The 25,368-nt window shown below is 41.1% G+C and overlaps 2 protein-coding genes across 4 annotated transcripts in view; both read right to left on the reverse strand.

The window, feature by feature from the left end:
* Positions 1 to 17,814, reverse strand: part of KIF25 (kinesin family member 25) — a 39,855-nt gene extending 22,041 nt beyond the window's left edge. Inside the window, exons 1-7 of one of the 2 annotated variants that reach the window (XM_082217106.1) lie at positions 17,647 to 17,813; positions 15,832 to 15,897; positions 11,993 to 12,115; positions 9,730 to 9,868; positions 7,940 to 8,043; positions 7,276 to 7,364; positions 3,478 to 3,520 (exon numbers count right to left, since the gene is read on the reverse strand). In XM_082217106.1, the coding sequence (XP_082073232.1) occupies positions 3,478 to 3,520; positions 7,276 to 7,364; positions 7,940 to 8,043; positions 9,730 to 9,868; positions 11,993 to 12,115; positions 15,832 to 15,897; positions 17,647 to 17,721 (639 nt within the window). In that variant the 5' untranslated portion in view covers positions 17,722 to 17,813. Of the gene's footprint in view, positions 1 to 3,477; positions 3,521 to 7,275; positions 7,365 to 7,939; positions 8,044 to 9,729; positions 9,869 to 11,992; positions 12,116 to 15,831; positions 15,898 to 17,646 lie in introns of both variants that reach the window. The other variant, XM_082217107.1, reaches the window with a different exon arrangement.
* Positions 17,815 to 20,022: 2,208 nt separating this feature from the next.
* AFDN (afadin, adherens junction formation factor) overlaps positions 20,023 to 25,368 on the reverse strand; it is an 86,944-nt gene continuing 81,598 nt past the window's right edge. For both annotated transcript variants that reach the window (XM_082217125.1, XM_082217126.1), the window contains 2 exons: positions 23,912 to 23,993; positions 20,023 to 22,150 (listed from right to left, as the gene is read on the reverse strand). In XM_082217125.1, the coding sequence (XP_082073251.1) occupies positions 22,006 to 22,150; positions 23,912 to 23,993 (227 nt within the window). In that variant the 3' untranslated portion in view covers positions 20,023 to 22,005. The remainder of the gene's footprint in view (positions 22,151 to 23,911; positions 23,994 to 25,368) is intronic.

Consider the following 25,368-nt stretch of genomic DNA (forward strand, 5'->3'; position numbering starts at 1 on the left):
CCACATGAAAACACACACACGTTTCTGTGACCTCCAGTTTACTATCAGTATGAAACCAGCTCTTTTCCATCCTTGCCACGAACAATGCTGCTCTCTCATATGGAATGAGCTAGATCAGTAGACTTCAATCTGCATGACCCACCTTTTACCCAAACAGCAGTGTGTCCTGACCCACCAGTAGAAGACTCTTCATCTACACATCTCCTGACCTATTCTGCATATGCCGAGTCAACTTGGTAGACTGCCAACATCCTCTTCCATCCCAAGCTTGATTGACATGATACATTTTGGCTACAGAAAATAATGAGTGCAGTCACACCATCTGCTTCAAGGCTCAGGTAGGTGGCAATATTAACTACATACTAGCAAACCAAGAAGTAGAACTGCAAAGTAAATGTTATGAACTAGAAAAAGTGGAAAGGAAAGCCAAACATCTGCTCTTTTAAACTGATAAAACCAATTTCACATTTCAAACCAATTAGTAAAGCAAGCAGTTGCCATGACAATAACCACGCTCTCATACCTCCAATGCCAGTAGCCAAAATCATCCATATGAAAAAGATTCCAAGGCTTTATAAGGACGAAGGAACTCAAAATGGTGAAATGAAATACTGTGCTTTACTTGCAATAAAAACCTAAAACCTTTTTTAGGCCTTGGAACTGAAGTGATAGTTCTCAAGCCAAAATTTACAAGACTCAAAGGGGGTGAAAAAAGAGATCACTTGCCCCTCTAGCAAATTTCAAGGCAAGAATCTCTAAACAAATAGACTTTTTATTTACCACAGTCTTTCGACAGCTTTCAAGCCTCCCCAAATCTGAAGTAATTTTGGTCCAGTGCTGTTGTTTTCAAATTACATTCCATTTGAAATCATGCAGCAACTGCAGTTCTATAAATGCTTGACAAATCCCACTGGAATAGACCCAGTCTGATTTCAGCAATAAATCAATGGCCATTACAAGGTAGGTTGGGCTGAAAGGGTGACTTGCCGAAAGTCACTCAATGAGTCATGGCTAAATGAGGATTTGAACCTAGGTCCAAAATACTAATCACTATACCAAACCAGCCCTCATCTACATTCTACTGATTCAGATGCAAATGCCATTAGAAGTCCAAATGGTAGCTAACAAAGTGCTGGATGTGTCCCAGTGATGCTAGCTTCTGACTCTAACTGAAGAATCTCCTTCCTTCGTCAAGGATTTGCTAGGTATGTATTTGGTGGAGGCTATTAGGGCTGGGAGATGTATCAACACATCATCCAAAATCGGTAAACATTGCGGTAACAGTTTCACAATATTTGACATGGTGGTATATCGCGAATCACAGTGTGTGTGTGTGTGTGTGTGTGCACGCGCGTTACGTAAAAAAAATGCAATACAGTGGTACCTCCGGTTATTAACTTAATTTGTTCCGGAGGTCCATTCTTAAGCCGTAACATGAGGCGCGCTTTCGCTAATGGCGCCTCCCGCTGCTGCCACACGCGACTTCTGCTCACATCCCAGAGCAAAGTTTGCAACAAGGGGCATCTACTTCCGGGTTAGCAGAGCTCGTAACCCACAGCGTTCGCAAGTAGGACAGTACGTAACACGAGGTTCTACTGTATGGGAAAACCGTGAAGCCAGTCATCGCTTCTCTCGAGTTTTGCCATCCCAGTTGCACTCTACTATAAAATAACAGCTGTAACAATATGTTAAAGGTAAGTAAAAATGTAGTTTTAGAACCTTATGTAGTAGCAGTTGCCAGGAAACTACCCTGCTCCCCTCTACATAGTTCCATCCATATTAAAGACATTGTGCTATATCAGTATATTGTGATGTTTAGTTGGTGATATATCACAAAGTTGAAAACCAGATATCGCCCTGTCCTACTGTTTGCCTCTACATAGTTCCATCTTATTTCAGACATTGTGATATATTGGTACATTGTGATATATTGTGATGTTTAGTTAGTGATATATCACCATGTTGAAAACCAGACATCGCTCAGCCCTAGAGGCTATCATGTTTTATTTCAGCAGTTGGTCTAGAATCTAGACTCTAGATGAATTGAACTCTGTGAATTAAAACCCAGAACTTTCCATTTGGTCAGTGTCAAAAGCACATATTCTAAAATGCAATCTTCAAAATCAAGCATTTGCACAGATGATTTTCATATGATAAATAGCAAATTCAGGTGATGAGTGTCATCACTTACACAAAAGGAAGAAAGCAATGATGGGAAAGATTGCAGTCTGAAATCCTGTAACAGATGCTGCCAAGTCAGGCAGACAGCACTGGGCTAGGTGGACAGAAGGCCTGAGCAAATATAACACAGCTACATATGTTCATGTGCTCTTTTGCTGCATTTTATATATATGCTACCATAAAAGGAAAATTGGCTGCACACTTGCATGAAGTGTAAATAATGAAGAGTATCTGACGGAAAGCCCCAATAGTCAAGAAAATTACCGCAAAACTTGAATTTAAAACTCCATCTTAGCTCCATGCCTTTCCAATGTTATTTCTTGGTAATGGGCTTAATTAATACTGGAATGCCATCTGGATTTGCAGCTCAGCTCTCAAGCCCCCCTGCTTTGGTGGACTTAAGCCAGGTTCCCTTTAATGCACTTGAGAGCAAGGCTTGGTAGGCAGCTACATTTTAGACACTGTATTTCTAGCCTCTGGCAAGGCATCAGTGAAGCAACTACAAGTAGTTTAAGGCGGGAAATAACGATTATTATTGGAGCTGAAGTGCCACTGACAAAACTCAGGCGTGTGATCTGGTGGGCCAAGCGCTGGATTCGAATGCTGGGAATGCTCACATATCATTGTGTCATCACAAGTAACCCTCTCAGCCTTGCTCTAGCTGAAAAACTGGAATAAGAATACAGCTTAGTTCTCAAAGGTTTTGGCTTCCGAACGCCACAAACCCAGAAGTGACTGTTCCGGTTTGCAAACTATTTTTGGAAGCCAAATGTCTGACGGAGCTTCTGATTGGCTGCAGGAGCTTCCTGCAGCCAATCAGAAACCACACTTTGGTTTCCGAACGTTTTGGAAGTCGGACAGACTTCCAGAACGGATTCCCTTCCACTTCCAAGGTACGACTGTAACCCATTACACTTACACAGATGCACACGCAGAGTTACAGTGAGGGCAAACAAAGCCTTTTGCACATTGATATACTAGAAGAAAATGATTAACAAGGGACGGCCAGAACTCACTTCACAGTGCCAGAAATAACTTCCTAGCCACAGTCACTAAGGAGGCTGTGCAGTGTGATGGAGAAATGGGGAGGGTAACATCAATAGTCCAAGCCTTCAGGATATGAGAGGGGGATGGGGAGTCAGTCATAAAGCGAATTCTGCACGTGAGGATGCAAAGCTCTTGGAAAGTGAAGATATCACGGTCCACTCATTCTTATCCCACAAGGGATAAGCGGTTTACAGCAATAAAAACAGAAAACACAAGCATTAAAAGCCATAGAAACTTAAATATACTCACATCATCAGCTTCACACACCACATTTTCTGGGATGTTTCTCTGCCTTTTTGACAACAAAATGTATTAACTTACAAAACATTCAAGAAGAACACAACCAGCAATTTGCATAAACTTTAACAGAACAGCTAATTGCACAAATGCCCAAGAAACCTAGGGGCCTAAGGCCCAATGCTATGCCACAGGTTAGTGGCAAAATGTGTGCCCCTTGCTTCTCCCTGTAGAACTTATGCTGGCCTTCTGGCTAGATGGGAAAGAGTTTTCTGATTATTCTCCTAGGCTCACATTGACTGCTACTCACCCTTGGAGGAAACCTGACAACCAGGAGGCAGAGACACAGTCAGGGCTAGAATAACCACAAAGATAAGCAAGCTGCAGGAATGGTCTTGAGCTCAGACTGTGACCCCAGGTGTGGAAATTGCCAAATAGTTGCGATACCATGTGCAAACACCACCTTTTCCCGTTCCTTACATAATAAAATTCCCTAGAGTTCTGAATACTGTGACCGCCTCGCCAGAACAGAGGAAAGCAGAGGCCATATGCCTGGTAATAAAATATGCAGATGGTATCCAAACAAGAACAGCCACCTTCATTTGCTGCTGCTTCCCACAGAGACTATCAGGTCCAGCTGTCCTCTGAGGAGAAAGAGAGGACCATCTCCTCAGAGAATGGTGGCATCAGCTGGGCCACTATGAGTCTCCCTGTCATGATGTGACTTACAAGAAGCAATTCCAGCTAGGCCAAGTGAACTTCCCGCATTATAGTCACTTCCAGGAAGAGTATTTCTCAGGGGTCAGCAAGGTCTGCTTTTGTACTGTAAGCAGTCTCTTCCCATCCAAGCTAGTCACTATAAGAACCTTGCAACATTAAGAATTTGATGCCGGAGTATGCATGTTTTCCTCTTCCTTCCCCATTCCTTTTTCCTTATGTGCTGTGTCTTTTTAGACAGAGGGCAGGGGCTGTGTTGTTTTTATTGATATGCAAGCCACCCTGAGAGCTTTTCAGGCTGAAGCGTGGGGTATAGATGCTTTTCTCCTGCCACCATCACGGGAAGAGAGACGTTACCCAACCCATTTGGGTCATCAGCAACCGTCTCAGAATTTGCTCACGAAGCTCCTCTACTGTTGGGAGCAGGTATTAGAAAGAAAGAAACAGCAAGTGGGGAGGATCTTTGTCAGGACCTTGGTTTGTGGGTTAAAATGGTTTTAAATACCTTCTATCCCCTCTATGATCCCAATTCTGATCAACGCCCGCCCCCAGCTGCTATTTCTAAATGAAAAATAATAAACATGCAGGCTCAAACTATGGGCAGGAGTCAACTAATTGTTGCATATGGAAAACAAGGTCCACTCTCCCCCATCCTTCCCCCCTAAATCTGCTCCAGAAGATGTGGAGGAATGCCCAGGACAGGTTTAGGTGGCACAGGGAGAAGAGAGGGGATAATCCTGTGGTGCCAACGGACCTCGTTCCTCACATGCACACCCCTTAGCACTACACTGAATTCCACCCTCAGCTCTTAACACAGTGTGAGCGCTAGCAACTTAGACAACATGAAGAACAGAGCACTACATTAAAGGAAATGGAAGTGTGAGTTTGCAGCTGTAGCTGTGTGGACCTACCTGTGTAAGTGCTGGGAGAAAAGGAAGTTTTGCTGAGAAATGTACGGGGAGAGCAGAGAAACACAGGATGCTCAGACCTGTGCTGGAGCACTGACCACTCTGCTTTGCGCTGCAGTTTTGCAGATAAATGTACCGCTATTTGGAGAGCCTCAGAAAAACAATTGTGTTCCTTGGAGCCATAAAAATCCTAGATTACACAGTTGTAATTGCTTTTCAAATTGCAGCAGTATTTTATTCCTCCCCCCTTCCCAAACCTTAGCAAACAGAAATAAATACAACCTTCTTAAACCCAAATACAAGCAAACATAAAGAGACACTTCTTGTGGCTTTCTGGGATTGATTTCCCTACATCAGAGTTGATTACAAAGCAACAGATTATAAAGTAGCAGTATAGGCTTGCTACATCAGCCTATCCCTTCTTTTCTTTCAGCCTTCGAGAAGGATGTGACATGGGAAAAGGGTGTCTGAGTTAATGGACACTCAATAGTCATTCTGGGTGCCTCCAGACTGTCAATGTTTTGCAGGAGGGATTCAAGTTTGCACAATTAAAGTGTATTAAAGTGCTCTGTCACCCAAGAGATCCACTTTTGAAAAGAATGGGACTTCTTGCAGTTTGCAAAGTGACAAGGATGTGCAATAAGGTGTGTGAAAGGAAGACATGATTAATGGAAGATGTACAAGCACCCTGTAAGGAAATCAGGATGAATGTGGGATGATTGATCACTGTCATCTAACCATACCATAAACAAATCAGAACAAAAGACAAGTTATGATGTAGCTTTCATTTACATCAGGATACATGCTCAACAAGCAGGTCACCTGGAAGAGCCAATAAGGAAGGGGAATTGCCTACTTTCAATATCACTTTTGTGGCTCCATCTTTCATTGTCTGTGTTGATAGTGTACTCACAGATTCATTGGGAAGAAAAGTCCCATTACTTTCTTTAAAGGAAAAAGGATAGCTAGCAGTCTGGAAAGGGCTTTGTTTAGCCCCCAAACTGTTTCCTGGGGCCCCACCAAGCCTGGAGTACGGGGAGGATTATGTGAGGAAGCCAGGCAGAAAGCATCTCGGCTTTCTTTTCTGCCCTCACAGCATCTTCCATACTGAGTTATGCACAAGATCTGCCAAGCTCAGAGGATACAAAAGGATGTTTCAGAGGCGCTTCCACCTTCATGAAAGCTAATCAGAAGATAAAGACAAAACGTTGAATCAATGAATGGAGACAGGGGCATGAAACAGGGTCCCCAGTCATGCATGGCATTCCAAGGAAAGGCAAATAAAAGCCCTCTTGCAGCTCTTCCTTGTTCAAACTGAGGAAGGTTGGGGATGGAGTGGGGAGGGCCACACGTATGGGGATGCTGGGGGCAGGGCTTGAATGTCAGAGCCCAAGCACGTTGTTACCTCCTGTAATCTGAACCCGACAATGGTGATGTCAGAATCCTCCAGATCTAAGAAGCTGGAAGGCTATAAAAGGAGACATGAGTAAAAATCACCCTAATTTCCTCTAACAGAGAATTCAGATGGTTGAGTGCCTACAGAATTGGAGAAGCAAGAGGGAACCATTAACATGCCTGGATGAGCCCATGAGCACACAAAAATACAAAACATTTTTAAAAACCAAAAGGGACATGACAACCTCCCCCTCCACCCACCAAAAAGAGGATTCATCGTGCTCAATAGCTTGCAAGAGCTAAAGAATGTTGAAAGTTTGTTGAGGAAAAATGGACAACTGGGAGACAGAGGAGTAAACTGGCTTGCTTGATCCCACTACTGCCTTGGAGGAGAACACATCTGACTGGCTGGAATTCTAAACAGGAACATTCCTGTTAGGGTGTGAGGATACAATGCAAGTTTGTTGCAGATCCCACTTGTAAAGTGGAAATGTCTTCCAAAGTATGTAAAAATGCAGAATCTAACCAACATTTTCAAATAGAAGGAGAACAATTAGACTGTTTATGATTCAGATTTGTACCCGAGCTTTCAAACACATTATCTGCGTGGCTTACAATAAATATCTAACACTCATAAATTCAGCCAAAAACAGCAACTCTATTAAAGCAACACCCAAATAAAACAGACCAACAAAAGTTTAAAAGCCTAGGAAAATAAAAAGGTCTTTTCCTGGCGCCGGAAAGACATCCGAGTGTCAGTTAACATAACTATATTCATGAAATAAATTACCTGTCTTTTAAGTCTGACTCTCCAGGAGGTGTATCAAATGGTAACAGGGGGCGGATCCTGCAATGGACTCTGATATTTCCCCTTAGTTCCTGAGGATGCAACACAGAAACATAGTCAGCAGTTTTAAAAATTCGTGAATGAAATGGTATGAATCAGATGCGGTAAGAAAATACAGAAAGTTGTGGTGTTGCTATCTTGCCTCATGACTATTGAAGCTCTGCCTCATTAAATTACCACAGAGAGTGAAAAAGTGTCCAAGTTGGTTTTACCCCGACCAGGATTTTGATGAAAGATGATGGTCTTAATCTCCTTAGTCTGCCTTTCTTTCCCCATTTTTAAGACACTGTAATCTGACTGATGCACTAGTGAAAGTAAATGTTCTTACACAGCACATGAAGTCGAAAGGTATTTTAAAAGGTTGCAATTCAGACAACCCAACTGTTTGTTTAAAAAGCCCCACAGTTTGAAGAGGCAGCTGGGAATAAAGGGAAGGCAACAGGCCTTGGAAAGAGCAGACAAGAGAAGCCATGAGCACAGCCTCCCATGCAGATACAGGAACTGATAAAAAGGAACTGGAAAGTCATCTCAAGTTGCACACTGGCAACTCCGATATTTATGTAGATCTTTTAAAAGACATTGCAGACTCAGTTACCAGGACACTTACAATTAAACTGTTATGAAGTACTTTTCTCCTTTGTTTTTCTTTCTGGTATCGCTCGTTTACTTCATGCAAGGACTGCTCAAGTTTAAAGGCTCTGGTCTGAAAGGCTGAAAAGACATTTTCACAAATGTTCACAGAACTGTTAGGCTATTTCCCCCTCAGACATGGGCCTGAGAGCATCTGCACACTGATGCCTCCAAGCAAGAAGCCATATAAAAATGGAATATGCAAATATTATCACAGAAAGACTCCTCAAGTCCAGCACTCTCTTTTGAGACTTTGTTCTCTGCACTGAAAACATTCGTATGGTCCACAGGTAGAGAAGCTCTGCCATGAGTGCATCATGGTGGTATGCCATAGCTCTACCCAAACTGCACTTTGCTGCTGCTTTGTGCCTTGCTTGGGAGCATCCAGGGGTATTCAGTCAGCTGCTGCTGGGAACAGAGTGCTGGGCAAGATGGACCTTGAACCGAAGTACCTGGGCAATGTTTATATTAAAGGTAGGGCAGCTGTGGTCCTTCAGATGTCACTGGACTACAACTCCCATCATCCTAGACTACTGGCAATTCTGACTGGGGCAATTGGGAATTTGAGTCTAATGGAAGGCCATAGAAAGAGCCCTGCTCAATCTGGCAAAAGGCCCATCTAGCTAGCATCCTGTTCTCACAGCAGCTGGTCATAAGCTGGACATGAATGCAACAGTGCTCTCCTCAATTGTGACAACTTGTGCAACTGGTTTTCAGAGGCCTACTGTCTCTGACAGTGAAGGAAGACCATTGCCATTGTGGCTGGTAGCCATAGACAGTGTTCTCCAGCATCATTTCAAAAACCACAGGCTGCCCAGACCTGTGCTTGTATTTTCATTGCTCAGTTTCCATAGAAACATGCTCCACCTCATCACTACTTTCATTAAAAAAAATTTTTTTTTCAAATTCCTACTTTTAAAGTTTATACATTTCACTAATTTTATACATTTCACTAATTCTACAATCATTTTGGCATTTCAAAACCTGACTTCCTTCCCACTTCCTGCGGTTCCTTAATTTTTTTTTTTAATATCTTCTACATATCCAAATTAACTTAATTTGCTCATTTATTCATCTTCTTTAAATATACACTCTTATGAAACTGCAGGTTATTACAATAATCCTGCCAATGTTTTTATCTGTTTATCTGTAAATATTCAATAAACCATTTCCATTTTTTAATATTAAAAAAAATGTTATCTTGATTTCTTATTCTTCTGCTAAGTTTTGCCATTTCTGCATATTCTATAAGTTTTTGTATCCATTTTTCCTTTGCTGGGACATCTGCCTCTTTCCATTTTGGGGCAAGTAACATTCTTGCCGCTGTAGTAGCATACATGAATATGCTTCTATATAGTTTAGGAAGTTCTGTCCCTATAATTCCCAAAAGAAAAGCTTCTGGGTTTTTTACAAAGGTTATTTTAAACATCCTTTTTATTTCATTATATATCATTTCTCAGTAAGTTTTAACCTTATCACTACTTTTAGTTATGGCTAGGTGCTTTTGCCTAACCCCTGTAACTCTTATTCCAAGGGGACAGGAAGACAACCCATCCACTCTCTGAGTGGACCAGATATGTAGTATGCTCTTGGTGCAGTACATCTGCTTCATGTGAAGTCCTGGCAGCAGCAAAAAGTTGCCTCTCAACCCAAAGCCAGAACTTTCACTGCAAATTCTGCAAGCTGCTACCAACGGTGGCACTGCTCATATGGTTCAAGCACCTTATATGCCAGCCTGATAAGCTTTCAAAGGTACTCATCTCTTACTTTGCATAGCCTCATTATGCATCTGAAGCCTTTGGACAGCAGCCAAAATCTGACCAAGGTAAGTTTTGCTCTGATGCTGGACATCTCTGGAGAATGTGAGGGCAGACAAACGGAGATTCTTCACTTCTTGCTTTAATTTCTATTTAAGAAACAGAAAGAACAGTATTTAAGGTAAAGGTAAGGTAAAGGACCCCTGCATGGTTAAGTCCAGTCAAAGGCGACTATGGGGTTGTGGTGCTCATCTCGCTTTCAGGCCGAGGGAGCCGGCATTTGTCCACAGATAGCTTTCCGGGTGATGTGACCAGCATGACTAAACCGCTTCTGGCACAATGAAACACCATGATGGAAGTCAGAGCACATGGAAACGCCGTTTACCTTCCCGCCGCAGAGGTACCTATTTATCTACTTGCACTGGTGTGCTTTCGAACTGCTAGGTTGGCAGGAGCTGGGACAGAGCAACAGGAGCTCACTACATTGTGGGGATTCAAACCGCCAACCTTCTGATCAGCAAGCCCAAGAGGCTCAGTGGTTTAGACCACAGCACTATCAGCATCCCTATGAACACTCTTTAGGGTATTGGGAGAGAAAAAGCAAAGGAGCAGCTTCATGTGTATACAGTGGTGCCTCGCAAGACGAAATTAATTCATTCCGCGAGTTTTTTCGTCTTGCGGTTTTTTTCGTCTTGCGATTTTTTTCGTCTTGCGATTTTTTTCGTCTTGCGAAGCACGGTGTCGGGAAAGTTTTGGAAAAGCCTCAAGAATCACCAAAGTCTTTAAAAACCTCAAAAAAGGCTACCAAACCGCGTTCTATGAGTTGCTCCTCGAAGTCAAGTCGCAACTGTATTAACGGTGTTAAAAAAAAGGAAACAAACTTGCAAGACGTTTCCGTCTTGCGAAGCAGCTCAAAAAACCCTTTCGTCTAGCGAGTTTTTTGTCTTGCGAGGCATTCGTCTTGCGAGGTACCACTGTGTGTGTGTGTGTGTGTGTATATCTACGAAAGCAAATATATATATATATATATATCCCCATCCTCTTATTGCAGGGATTGGGAACTGGATCTGGCCAGGAGGTTCAGACAGGAATGGGGTGGGATAGCCCCCAGAACAGCACATGGAGAGGAGAGGGGAGATCATTCTGTCCGGCAAGCTGAAATTCCTGCACTGACATAACACTTACCTTGGTGCAACTTTTAATTCCTTCGTATGGCTGCAGTTCTACACTAATTTAATTCCTACTAACTCAGATGGGATTTATACGACCTTTCACAGACTATCACTGCACTAGGATTCCCAGTGTGAGTATATATTGGAACTGCATGCCAACGATTCCCAAGGTAAGCTGTGGGGGCATGTATTATTTATTATTACTGTAACCCATCCTCCGTCCAGGTGTTTCACAAGCAATATGATTTCCCATTGGGGGCTATTTACACTGGGCTTCTTCCAGCAGAATTATCTGGACCCATTTTGGTCTACGTTCAGATTAAATAATAATTTACTGATGTTTCATGTAAACTGCTTTGTGGTATAAAACTGTCTAATCAATCAATTAAATCACCTGCACCCAAACCCAAGACCTTTAGAAAAGAAGAAAAACAACAAAATAATAAGAGGCTCCTAAAGGTCAAGTTACATTTTAAAAATTCTCTGCGTACAGAGTCTTACAAATTCTGATGGTGCAGCATTTGTATGTGTACTCAGAAGGTAAGTTCTATTGAATTCCATAGGGCTTACTCCCAGGTGGAATAGAATTCTTGAGTTGGAAGAGACACTGTGGGTCATCTAGCCCAACCCCCTTGCAATGTAGGAATCTCAACTAAGGCATCCATGACAGATGGCCATCCAAATTCTGCTTAAAAACCTCCAAGGAAGGAGAGTCCACCACCTCCGGAGAAAGTTGATCCCACTGTTGAACAGTTCCTACTGCCAGAAAGTTCTTCCTGAAGTTTAGTCAGAATCTCATTTCTTGTACAGTGGCACCTTGGGTTAAGTACTTAATTTGTTCCGGAGGTCCGTACTTAACCTGAAACTGTTCTTAACCTGAAGCACCACTTTAGCTAATGGGGCCTCCTGCTGCTGCGCCGCCGGAGCACAATTTCTGTTCTCATCCTGAGGCAAAGTTCTTAACCCAAGGTACTATTTCTGTAACCTGAAGCATATGTAACCCGAGGTACCACTGTAATTTGAATGAATTGGTTTGGGTCCTATTCTCTGGAGCAGCAGAAAACAAGCTTGCTTGTAGGACTGCAGTCTGAGTGCTTTTACCTGTATGGCTTCATGCAGCTGGATTATAACAGATCTGACACTTCCATGACACTTCTGCTGCTTGTAATAAGCAAAGCTATCATTTGCTTCTTCACCTGAGATTTTCCCAATAATTCCTTGATTCTGTTTAAAAATAAAAACCCAGATAGTTCAAAAAGACAAATAGACTAGGAATTGGAGATTTCTACAAAGCCCAACAACATAAAATGTAAACATTCAGAAAGTCAAGTGTTATAACCCACAAAAGTTCACTGTATTTTTATGCAAAGGCTAGATGTGAGGAATTGAATTTTTTCACATGAAGCAATGGTTTTCTACCACCCCTAGTTTTTCTATTTTCCTTTATGCATGAAATGTTTGATCACCTTCAGCTACTAAGTAGATTCTCACAAAAGGTTGTCTATTTGAATGAATGACAGTCTTCCACTTAAGTCAGCAGTGGGAGATTATAGCTGTAGACACAATGAATTGATTAACATTTGACTTCTTATATTAAAAAGTTCTGAAATCCCATTTCTATTCATAAGAGAGGGGAAATGAAAATCAATTTTGAGAGCAGATGAGTTCATTTAACCCTAACATTCTTGCCACTTTCCAAGTGTCTGTTGTCATTTAATCTTTTACTCCACATTATCATGGACAATGAAGGTTGGTATATTTTCCAATATGTAGAAACTCTCATGCTCAATACATACATTAATTTTTTCTGGTAGATTTCCATCAAGATATATGCAGCTGTGCACAAAATTGTTTCTGTTGCATAGCTCCTGTGCCCTGTGTGAGGTGCATCTGTGTCAATCCCCTGACAATTTCTTTTTTAAGTTTCATGTAACAAATCTGATGAGATGCAGGCATTTATGACAGCTGTAAGCCATAGTAAGCCTCTGCTACCCCCTGCATACCCTACTGCTGAAAAGGCCAACGGATTTGATATTGTTCTTTTTCTGAAGTGGTCTGTGGATTACAGCTGAAGATCAAATAAAATGTTCTGGTGTATGTTTGTTTTTTCAGTAAGGTGACTGGCTATGATCAAAACCAGAGTAAATGCTGTAGGCCAGTAGTTCACAATTAGCTAAGTATTGCGAACCTCCTGTTTTTAAAAAACAAAGCTCCCTACTTTTGAAAACATTGATACCTCTATGGTAGTTTTTGCTTTGTGAATGGTGTCACAGACCCCCTGGGGTCTGTGGACCACCAGTTGGGAACCACTGCTGTAGGCAATTGGGTGAAAATGATTGACAGCAGGTTCAAAAGGGACAGAAGGGAAGTATTATGTTACACAATATATGCATTAAGACAAGAGGTTGTAATGAGAGAAGGCAGCGGTGGAAAAATTATGGTTTAAATCACCCCCCCCCCAATAAACTAGATCTATTGCCATGACAGCTAAATGCAACCTCTTAGTATCCAGATACAAGCACAAGTCATTTCTTCAGCTGCTCACCATCCTTTTCTGGCTAGGCCAGTCGGTGTCTTTTGGGTGTGTGTCAGAGCTGCTACCTGCCTTTGATGGTTGTTTCTTGCAAGCTAAGTGTCAAGAACCAAGCAGTTCATGTCACAAATGGTTTCATCTGAGATAAAATTGTAAGCTCTTGAAGAGATCCATGCGAAGACTTTGAAGCACTGCAGTCATCATATTTCTCCACCACGTTATTCTGGTAAGTACTCGCAGGGAAGCTGAGCTCAAAAGGCAACATCTGGCTTTCAGTCAAGTTCTATTTTGTTTCAGTTGATCCCCGTTTTTATCCTTAAAGAGTTAACCAAGCCTCCACAAAGGCAAGAGACTTTCATGAGGTCACCCAGCAATTTACAGTCTCACATTAGATTAGAACCTCTTGGCTGGCAGTTGCTATTACCACTAATCCCTGCAGTCTGCCCTAATGCGGGCCCAGCCTCCAACTGTTCCAAGTTTTCTAAATCTCTAGCAGTGTTGCAGTGCAAGAAGCAAAATCCCTCAGCAAGGATAAGTGTCAACTATGCTCAACAATGGCTTGAAAATTAAATTAAGGCAGCTATAAAAAAGAAGCAACATATTGTCATCATTTAAAGGTTTCTCAGACACTGGTGGTTTCCACTAGACCTTTTCTTCCTCTTCCACTTAACAAGAACAATAAAAATACTATGCTGAATGAGACAATTAAGATTACTACTTCAGATCAGTGGACCACTGCATAAGTTACCATTATAATAGTTATGCAATCTTTATGAAAGGACATCTTGAAATTATATTTGTTTGTTTGTCTGTTTTTCTTTTATGTTTGTTTGTTATAAAAACTCTTGTAAAACCAATAAAAATTTTATAAAAAAAAAAAAAATATAATAGTTATGCAATCTGAACCTGGTAACCTAGGAAGCAGGTATTTATTACATCATGTGAACATAGAGAAACTTTACTGCAGAGACCCATGCTTAGCACCAGCGCACTACAATGTGTTTTCATAGGCGAATTGTTTTTCCATAGCGAAATAAACATGGATAATCTGCCTCATGTGTTTTCCGACAGAAGAGGGTACATGCAAAATCTGTAACATGTGGCCCATCACTTATTCATTCTTGCAAGCAATCACTTGAAACACAGCTGCAAAGAAGCTACGCCACATAGCAAAATGTTTGCATTAATAGTGTCTCCCCATGTAGCTCCACAGATTTTCATTTGCACCAGCATAGCAGAAAATGTTGAAATGTTGCACTTCCTAAAAATGACAGTATTAATTAAAGGGGAGGATCAAATATAAAATAATTTCCAGTAGCCTTGAATTCTCTCTAATAGAATGTCAGGTAAAATGTGTTCCACATGTAAGAAAACATACAAATGAATTCAAGAGGATGCCAATATTAATTAATGAGAAGGCTCAAGGTAGCTATCTATAAAAGGCAGGAGCACTTTCTGTAAAAAGTAGGTGTCTTGCCCTTATGAGGAGAAAAAGGAGCATAATGTTGAAAATAAGGTGGTTGATTTGGATTAGATTGCCAAAACACTTAACAAGCATTTATTTAAATTACAACTCACAGAACTGGCAGTGGAAAAAAATGCCTATTCTACGCTGGAGATAATGAGGAAGGGATTGAAAACGAAACAGCCAGTATTATAATGTTCGTAGATAAATCCAAAGACTTGTGAGTTAGGCCCTTGTCTATTCTAGGTAGCAGCAACTGTTCAGGAAGAGCTGTGTCAGGTGATAATTACAGTAATTAATGTTTTAGTTGTGCCTGTAGGTTGACAGATGGCTTTTACTCTGCTTAAACTGAAAGATGTAGTAATACACACAAATATGCATAGCAACCCAGGGGAACTGATGAGAATATACTTCCAAATCTATGCTGCAAGATGGATAAGAAGATACATCTCCATTCAAGTTGTATTATGCTGAATTGCACCAGTCAGATCACCTGTTGTAGCACATTCAGTCCCCATCAGCTGGATACCTGATCTAATATCAGGAACTAGATGCAGGATACACATTTTTCAGAAATCTGGGAACATCAGAAGGTGCTTTATGCTGAATCAAACCACTCATTCATCTAGTCCAGGATTGTCTCCACTACCTGGCAGCAGCTTTTCACAATTTCAGACTGGGGTGTCTCCCAGCCCTACCTGGAGATATGGCCATTCCCCAGCAACCTGTCAGCAACTCTCTTTTGGCAAGCACATCTTCCTGGTCAATGGATATTAGATGGAAGTCATTTGTAAAGTGAACTCAGATTGTGGAACTATGCTTCCTGGATCAGTGTGTTTATTTACATAGGTCTGACCCATTAATAAGTTGAAATTGAAAGCTTGGGGGGAGATGTATATACTACAGTGGGATGGGATATGGAGTACATTATGCTGTACTTACTTTTGCCAGCTTGAGATGCAGAAGGGCATTTTCTGTTTCTAGCACTATGATCCGTTCCTGCTTTTTCTGGGAAAACATGGTAAGCCTGAACTTAAATGGATAAAGTAAGTTATACAAGAATCCAATTTAATTTACTGCTAGCAACTCCTCTGATCCCAAACTGTATCTGTTTCTCACTCTAAGAGCCAAGACACACATTACAATACACCAAACTATCTGGCCATCCTTGCCTCAGGGACAATTTGTATGAGGAACCCTTTGGTATACACTAAGAATCAGCTATTTGATACGTAGTTTAAAGCTCAGCTCTTATCACACAATTTGGGAAGGGAGTATTTGGGGGGGGCGTTAACTGACACCTGTAACATGGAAACAATTTAAGACAGGGGCCAAGTATTATTCTGCATTGATTTAAATCACTACTTTCGCAGAACATTTTAATAACAAAAATCACAACAGCTCTAAATCATTATTAAAAATCTTTCCCCATAAAAATGTGTGTGCCATCACTGCATCCACCTCTTTGTGCTTTCCCCTTTTTCAGTAATATTATTTCTGAACTGCCACTGGCAACTGTACAACATATTGGAGAAGAAAGTGTGGAAAATAGCCTCATTGGGCCCCATCTATTTAATTGCATTGACCTTTAGGATTCTAGAATGGTAGCCCCAGAAAATATGAAGGGATTACAAAAGGGAATTGATTAGACTGTCAGCAGATTTGTTCAGTTCTACTCCAAACAGGAAATATCCATTCATTTGTGTATTTAAAATGTAACAACTTCAAAAGCATACATGGATGGGGTAGGGAAAAGTGTGTTCATCCTCATTGTCTCTGTCCAAAAGATGTCAGAATCACATTGAAATGTGCACGTCATTGTTCCAAAAGTGTTTGGCATGATACTGGGGTCTTGTTGCAGCTTTCCACGAGTCCTTTCTGCACAGCAATACCACATACCCTTAACATATGGAAGAGGAATGCATCTGATACCCAGCTTCCTGACCTGCAGATATTGAATATCTTCATCAAGCAGGGTGCAGATCACACAAGGAGAGTCTATGCACACAGCTTGTATGAACATAAACTTTGCTCAGATCAGTGTGAAGAGGGCGCTACCAACAAGTGCAAACTCACTCTCCACTCAATATGTTATTGAGTGATTTAGGTTTGATAAGGCCCGAAGCTACTGAAGGCAATGGGGCCTTTTATATGTCCAGCTGTTCTTTGTCAACAACAAATTGTCGCTGGTTTTTGTGTTTAATATATGCTATATGGCAATTTATGGACCTAAAGGGTATCTAAAGCCATTTGCATATAAAATATATGTATTTCATCAAAGTAATTGTTGAACTGAAATACAATTAAGAAGTATATTAATAGTGAAATTATTGTTAATCTTTAACTTAAAATGATTTTTTTATTCATAACAAACTTAATAATGCAAACACACTGGCGTTTGGCAATAACAAAAGTTTGTTTTTACATTTTGGAAACGTACATGCAGTTATTTTTTCCTTTAATTTTTTTGGGGCCCCCAAGAGAGTGGGGCCCTAAACTATAGCTTGTTTAGCTTATAAGTAAATCCGGCATTATGCAGGCAGGGAGCTGCTGCAGGAGTTTTTGCCCTGTCTCATCTCACTGCGATATTTATTATAAAAGAAGGGAGGGAGGGAGGGAGGGAGGGAAGGAAAGAAGGAAGGAAGGGATGATGGCGCTAAACCCAGGGTGTATTAGCCACAAGGACAAGTTGGTCACCCCCCTCTCTAAGCCCGAGAAGTTTCGCCCTTGCCAAGCACTCCTTTCCCAGAGACTCACGCGCAGCTTCTGCTCCAGCTGCCGGATCCGCTGCTGCGACGCAAAGCTCAGGCTTATCCCATCCCCGGGCCGCATCCTGCAAGTTTGCTGGTCCAGGAGGGGTGGGGTGGAAGCCTCTTCTCCCTGCCGCACTCTTTCTGGCAAGCCCGTTTGAATCGACCAATTGCAGCCAAGGACATAGCTTCGCAGCGGTTGCCACGGTTACCCGTCTCCGCTTCCGGGAAGGGCGAGCGTCGCGATTGGCCGGGCTTGGAAAGGGGAGGGACACAGCCGAGTGGGGATTAAAGCTGCTGCTTGTGATTTCTCTGCTGATGATTCCAGCGGAGACCCTTTGCCCAGGAGGCACAGAGAGGGGCATCGGCCAAGCCGGAGCAGCGTTTGCATTTCAAGGATATTGTCAATACTTGGGTTTAAAATATAATGAGGGTGGTGTCTGCAAAGCGAGAGGAAGCAGCTGCCTCCTGCATTTTTCCTCTTTTTTTTCAACTAGGCAAAATAGGCTCTCAATCCTTTAACCCGAGCATAGGCAAACTCGGCCCTCCAGATGTTTTGGGACTACAACTCCCACCATCCCTAGCTAACACGACCAGGGGTCAGGGATGATGGAAGTTGTAGTCCCAAAGCATCTGGAGGGCCGAGTTTGCCTATGCCTGCTTCAACCCCTCTCCCCTTGAGCAATAGCTGGCAGTGGGCAGGTAGCAGGACAATGAGAAGAGGATTCTTCTCCACCCTTGTTCAGTTCGGATTTCCCCTCCTTCTAGCAAAAGCTTAAGCCCAGCCAGGAAGTTGACAAAGGAACGAGTAGGATGTGAGGCACAGGGGGCTAGTTTCACACCTCCTGTTACTAAAGCCTAGATCAGGAACCTTGGGTAGGCATGAGACAGTGTAGCTGGGTTATTTAAATGTGCATGAAAATGACTTTATGTTTATGTGGATCTTGGAGTTTGTTTCTACCTTAAGACCCTCCAGCACTTTGAGATCTCCCAGATTCTATCTTCTATCGAGACTAACTAGTAGAACTTTCTTGGCAAATCCCAATGCTAGATAGAACTGCCCTGAAGCCCCTATAGCTATACTTGCTGTCCAAAGATGTACACACACTTATTTTTTGAAAGGAAAATTTTCAGTGGACTTAACTTGGACAGGTGGATGCGAACAAGTCACCTGTCAATCACATGAGATGTGAGTTGCCCCGCTCACCTGTCCAAATCCCTCCTGCTTTCAAAGCCTGCCCCAGGCAGATTCTTAGAACATCCAGTTCAGAGCTATCTTTAAGGTATATGTGTGGGTAGAGATTGCCTCAAACACTGTTAGCTTCAAGTCATTCCCCACTCTCCCATCTGAGCACGGACCTCCTTAAAATACTTCTTTGAACCAGGCACTGGATGGGGGAAAAGAAAGAGACTGAGGCATATTGTACTGGCTCCTTTAATATTTTCTCCACTTGCTTGTCCCTTGCTTGCTTGAAGGAGAAAGTACCTCAGCTGATATCACCAGGAAAAATGGCCTCGAAGGCCAAATTTGGTCTGCGGGTTGGAGGCTCCCTGGTCTCCACTCCTGGTTTATAGCCAAACTGCAATTAAATATGCGGTATATAAGAATTTTCTACCTCTAAATTCAGAGGTGGGAAGCCTTTAGCCCATGAGTCTTATTAGGTCCAGCACAATTTGGTCTGTGAGGCCAATTTCTTCAACTGTGGCCACCTACACCACACCTGATGTCATTGTATGTCAGGTGGTGGGGCAGGTGGAGACGCGGCTGCCAATGCACACCAGAAACCTTAAAGTGCCCTCTTCATTATGCATTGGCAAGCCTCCCTTGTCAATTAGCTGACTGGCACTGTGAACCCGCCAGCTGAGATTGGCTGCACTATAGAGTTCACCATTAGAAACTCTGCAGTTCAGCCAATCCCAGTAGAAAGTAGAGCTTGAAGTCTGCACCTGTCAGTGGTAACTTTAAGCCCACTTTGCTGGGCCTGGATTTTCCTTTGTGGTGTAGCTTGTCATGCTACAAATGGGGAAAAATGACATAGTGACACCAGGGGATTGATAGGTGGGCAGAACTCACTCATCCAATACGTCCCGCTGACAGGAACCCAGGATCTGGCCACTTGCTTTACCCAGTTCCCCACTCCTGCTCTAATATGTAAACCAATAATTTGGTAGTTTACAAGTTCTTAAGTGGCAAAAACAGCTCACTGCCCATCTAGCTTACTGATCAGACATTCATCTATACTATGCTATAGATTCTATAGTGTTATCAAAAGCTAAAGTTCAATTACGTACTTTGTGTCTCTGATTATATTTTAGGTAAATGTGTAACAAAATAACTAGATATTGACATTTGTGATTTGAACAAATACTCTTGATACAGACATTATGCAGTGCAAAGTTAAATACAATACAAAGTTTATTAAAAATAGGTTGCAAGTGAAATACAGTAGAAATGGGAAACTACAGCAGTTTTGATGTTTCTTTTTTTCATAATAATGCACAGACAGTTATGAAAAGCACTTTTACTCATATTCACATGTGGCCTGAATGCCCAGTAGCAGTCAAATCCACTCCACGGTAAGTGATATTTCTTTGCTTAGGTTCTAGCAGCAACAGTATTCCAGCCACAGAATATCTAGTGTTCTCAAGATAAATTGGGGGAGGCTTGCTTTTCCTGATTAACAGATATAGCAAGCATGCAAATCCTTCATTAACACTTTCAACCAATTTCATCTCCTACTTCATATTTAACAGGTGAACGGTAAAAGCACACTTTCAAATAAGAAACCTGAAATATGTAAAAAAAAATATTTACACTCCAATTTTAATATCATTAACTTGCATTTATTTATCATACAACTCTTATTAAAAGTGATTTCTAAGGCAGTGAAAGTCTACCCTCTGCATTTGGAAGTGTGCATAATTCCCTAAATATATATTTATAAGATAACATATTATACAGAAAAATCATCTAAAACCCAATTAAGGGCTTTATCAAATAGAAAATTTGCTTAGAATCACAATATAATATATTGTTTTAAACATCACACAATGAGAAACAAACTCTAATGAGGTCCTTATTCTCAACATCAGCCATACAGGAACAGTGGGAGAAAAGAAGATTTCAACTGCTTAAAAATTAAATAATGCTGCAGTATAGTGTGAAAGATAGCTTGAACTGCCAATATTTTCTACAATAGATAGAAAGAGGATGCTAGTAAACCAAAGGCTGCTTGACTAGCACTTCTCAACATGAAGGACCAAGTGATGCGCTGCCAGGCCACTGCAGTAAAACTATTTTTGGCAGACAATACTTTCATGTTTCTCATCACAGTAATAGTAACCATGTCCCTCTGCAAGTAGTACTTAATATGCTATCTATTAGTACTGGAAATCTTCTAGTCCTTTTAACATCTAACTTTGGTTTTGTCTTAGCTACAACGGGAGCTACCAGAAGAAACTTATTCCCTATTGCTTAAGTCTGGAATTTCTACATAGTTTTAAAACACTGTATTCTCAATCTACACGTACACGTACACACACACACACACACACACACACACCATTCCTATGCGTCCATCTATATTTTACCAATCCCTTCCTTCAGCTCTTACCAAGGATTTCACAACTCAAGTTTTAAAAGTGGTTTACAGCTCAAGTGTAGTGATGAAGGAAGAAGAGCTGGAAAATCCAGGGTGCAGGTTTTATCACATCACTGGACTGCCACCAATATAAATCAAGTCAAGTATTTCATGTCCCCATAACTGTATGATATTACTCTGTGTCTAAGGATTAAATGTGCTAACACAGCCCTTTTATTTTCAGAGTATTCAATTCTGTTTTTACTGCAAGAGAATATCCAAGGAAACCCAGACTCGAACCACAAGTTTTCAGTGATATGCTAGTAAATTGTTTGTTTACCACCTCATACTTTGAATGAAACAATCTAGAGTGCAACAAGCCAGTGCAGAGTTTAGTTTAGGCAGTTCAAGCTATAGCCACTTTTTCTGTTTAGCAGCTAACAAAGTATTTTTTGTAAGACAAGGAAGCAACAATTCTTCAGTAAGTGTGACCCAGGACCTTTGCAGAAGTAGTTAAACCCTCAAAGAAAGGAAAGGGTGTGGAGAAAGGACATAATGACACTTGATTCATATAATTAAAATACATTTTACAGTGCTTTCATTGTATAAACACAAGCTCTTGGGGAAAAAATGTTTTTCTTGCTATTGCAACATATCTAAATCTCAACCATCCAGATGTTGAGATTCCATCTCAATTGTCAGAGGACACTTCTTCCTTCTTGAACAGCCCCTTCCCTAGTCCCACAGATATTCTTCGGATTATGTTTCATAAGGTGCCTTTAATCCTATTTTGTGTTTAATTCATTTTCCAATTCCATTAATTTCCTAGATGCCTTAACTTTGTTGGACACATCCTGACCCTGGGAAAAGAGTCTCTGACGTTCCCGAAAAGTCAAGTTTTCTGGTGCACCAGGTAAATCTGCATCTTGACTGCAAAGAAAGAAATATCTCAATGTTACAGAAGTATTGCATTGCCAGAAATCTAGATGCTTTGCATAATTTTTAGCTGGGGTCTGCAATCACTTGCATATGTATTTGTAAATCCCATAGAAATAAAAGAAGCCTATTTCCAAGTAAACCAGATTAGGATTGGGTTGTTAGTCTTTATTTTTGCACGGACAATTTTGTCCACGTTGTATCAGGTTATGTACAAATGTCCGTCCTGTTGTAAAGACTGCTACAATGTTTTATACAAAATTAGTTCATACTTTATTGTTGTTATTATTATTAAAAATTCTATACCACACTTCATCCAAAGATCACAGGGTGGTTTATAATATAAAAACACAATAATACATACTATAGCGACAAAAACAAACAAACCAATGACCCTCTCCAGAGTTTAAAAGTCCATAGATATCCCTGTTCAGATAGGGACAGAGTTGGGCCACCAGCTGAAGCTGGTGGAAGGAACTCAGCACCACTGAGGCCACCGGAGCCTCAAGTGGAAGCAATGGAACAGGAGGAACTCCCAAGATATGAAACTTGCTACTTCAAAGGGAGTATAACCCCTTTAAGAGCAGGCAATCTCCCATCCATCTGGCCAAGGAACAGTGCCTCAGTATTATGCGGATTGAGCTTCAGTTTGTTGGCTCTCATCCAGTCCATTACCAAGGCAAGACAACGGTCCAACACATCCACTGCCACATCTGCAGATGTAGTAAAATAGGGCTGTGTTTCATCAGCATATTGCGGACAATGTACTCCAAAGCTCCAGATGTCCCCAATCAGTGGCTTCATATAGATGTTAAACAGCATAGGAGTTAAAATGGAACCCTGAGTAACCCCACATTGAAGGCTCCACAGGACTGAAGTGCACTACACAAGCATCGCTTTCTGGAAGAGACCATCCAAGTAGGACCAGAACCACCACAAAGCGGTGCCACCCACCCCTAACTGGGATAGCTGCTGCAGAAAAATAACATGATCAATGGTATCAAAAGCTGCTGAAAGGTCACTCTCCCAACCGATATCATCATACAGGGCAACCAAAACAGGGCCTAAACTCCAAATGAAATGGATCTAGAAAATAAGTTTCCTCCAAAAGTGCCTGGGTCTGGTCTGCGACTATCCCACTCAAGAACCTTGGCCCAAGAAGGTGAGACTGGCCACTGATTTGTAATTACTTAAGATTTTCTGAATTCGGGGAAGGTTTATTGAGGAATGATTTTACCACGGCCTCCTTTTTCCTTTTGTAGTGAGGCTGTGGAAACAGTCACTCTTATGTTTTGACAAATGTATGGTTGTTGACATCTGCCTGTCTTGAGAGACAATGGAGTGTGCCCCCGGGGGTGAAGTCAAACCACTGCGTTAGCAGCAGCCAAATGACCTCTTTGGGGCACAAACCTGGGCAGCGTGTATGGAGTTCCTGGGCTGCCCAGACGACAAAAACCCCACTTTCGGCCTCACTGATGTGGTCCAAAGGAAAGCAGAGCAATACCAGCTTAGCTGCAGGGGTTTCTATGTTTTATGGCAATGCAACTTTATATTTAGTTCTTACACATAGATGTATAGCATTTAGAAAATGTCAGGCATTCTCTAAGTTTCAAATAATAATTTCCTTTAACAGGAGGGACCACAAAGTTTATGTTCAAACGCTTTTGAGACTTCAAGTATCTAATATTCAAACCAAGATTACATAAACTGCTTACATACATTCACCATTATTATTTAAGGCATTTTTCATTTCACCTTTTTGCTTTTTTCTCTCTTAGGTCCCGGAAGGGTTCATGTGGGCCTGCAATTGCTCCAGTAGATCCAGTGTAGTTTGAGCCTTATGCAAGAAAAAGTACAAGGCCAGATGAAATATCTGTTCAGTGAAACAAGGCAATATTACTTCCCACCACCACAAACACACACAAAGCTGCAGTGCTTTTTCAATAGAGTAAGATGGCTCAATCTGTGCTTTCTATCCTTTAAGATGATTCAAAGCATACATTTCTGTCTTGATTACTAAAATGAGAGACATATCCTACTAAAACAAATAATTGTCAAATGCTTTTGCCTTAATACTTTACTTTTTAAATACGATTGTGATAAAATCAAATCAAATGCACATTTGAATGATCATCACAAAGCAACAAAATCAACTAAGAATTCCAAATTGAAATGTGGAAATTCAGTATACAGTTAGACTGCTTAAACCCCAATTAAGCTTACGAATTTAAGCAGCCTGTGGTGCAAGATTATTATCTCTCCAGTTTCAAAGGAGGGCAAAGAACTAGAATTATTGCTTTTTTGTGCTTAAATATTACCCACTGACCAGCTTTATGACATGTAAGAATATATGGATTGTAAAGGTGTGGACATTTTTCTGGTATTCTAAGACTGCAAAATTATTTAGTAATTTTATAGAATATATTCAGAGATGGGGAATTTGTCCTATCTTTCTCTAAGTTTCTATGTTTTACAGCACTGCACCTTTATATTTAGTTCTCACACATAAAATTCCCACAAAGTAGACTGATCTTCTCCAAAGGCCACAAGACAAAACACATAATTTATATGTGAAATATCAACACCATGCCCACATTTTAAGGTCTCCCTCACTTTTGCTTTTTGTTCTGTTAAGAAAAACACTAGAGTCGCCACAAATCCTTGTCCGTTTTCCACTGATATTTTTTTAAGTCTCTTGATAATCTGTGTTGTGTCTTGTGAGCCTTAATCTACACAAAAACAAATGCATGCTCCTTCCAATAGTATTTTTAATTCAACTCTATAGATTCTCCAATAAACTAAGAATGCAGTCTGAATAAAAATGCAGAGAATCTACCATGCATGTTAACTAAATATTTATAACAAACAATTATTCTGTCCTATGCCAAATTTTAAAGCCAAAAAACATTTTTTTTCAATGTTGAAAGATCTGCACAGCAGAAAAATGCACCTAACCTACATTTGTATATTTAGTCAAGGCTGATCAAGCTTTATTCCCAAATTTGTGACCACCAATGTTTGAAGTGATTCCAAATGATCCAGTGGAAGGAGCTTAAGAACTGGAGTTTTGCAGAAGCACAATTTGCCATATGTTAGTAGTGTTCATTAAAGGACAGAAATGTGTTAGTGAAATGGTGAGATGACAAGCTGTATAGTGAATTCTGCATTTGTGCAAAGAGCTTTGTATTTTATGCAGGCAGTATTGACTAAAT

This window comes from Podarcis vaucheri (genome assembly GCF_965113315.1).
Source record: "Podarcis vaucheri genome assembly, chromosome: 3".
Lineage (NCBI taxonomy): Eukaryota > Metazoa > Chordata > Lepidosauria > Squamata > Lacertidae > Podarcis > Podarcis vaucheri.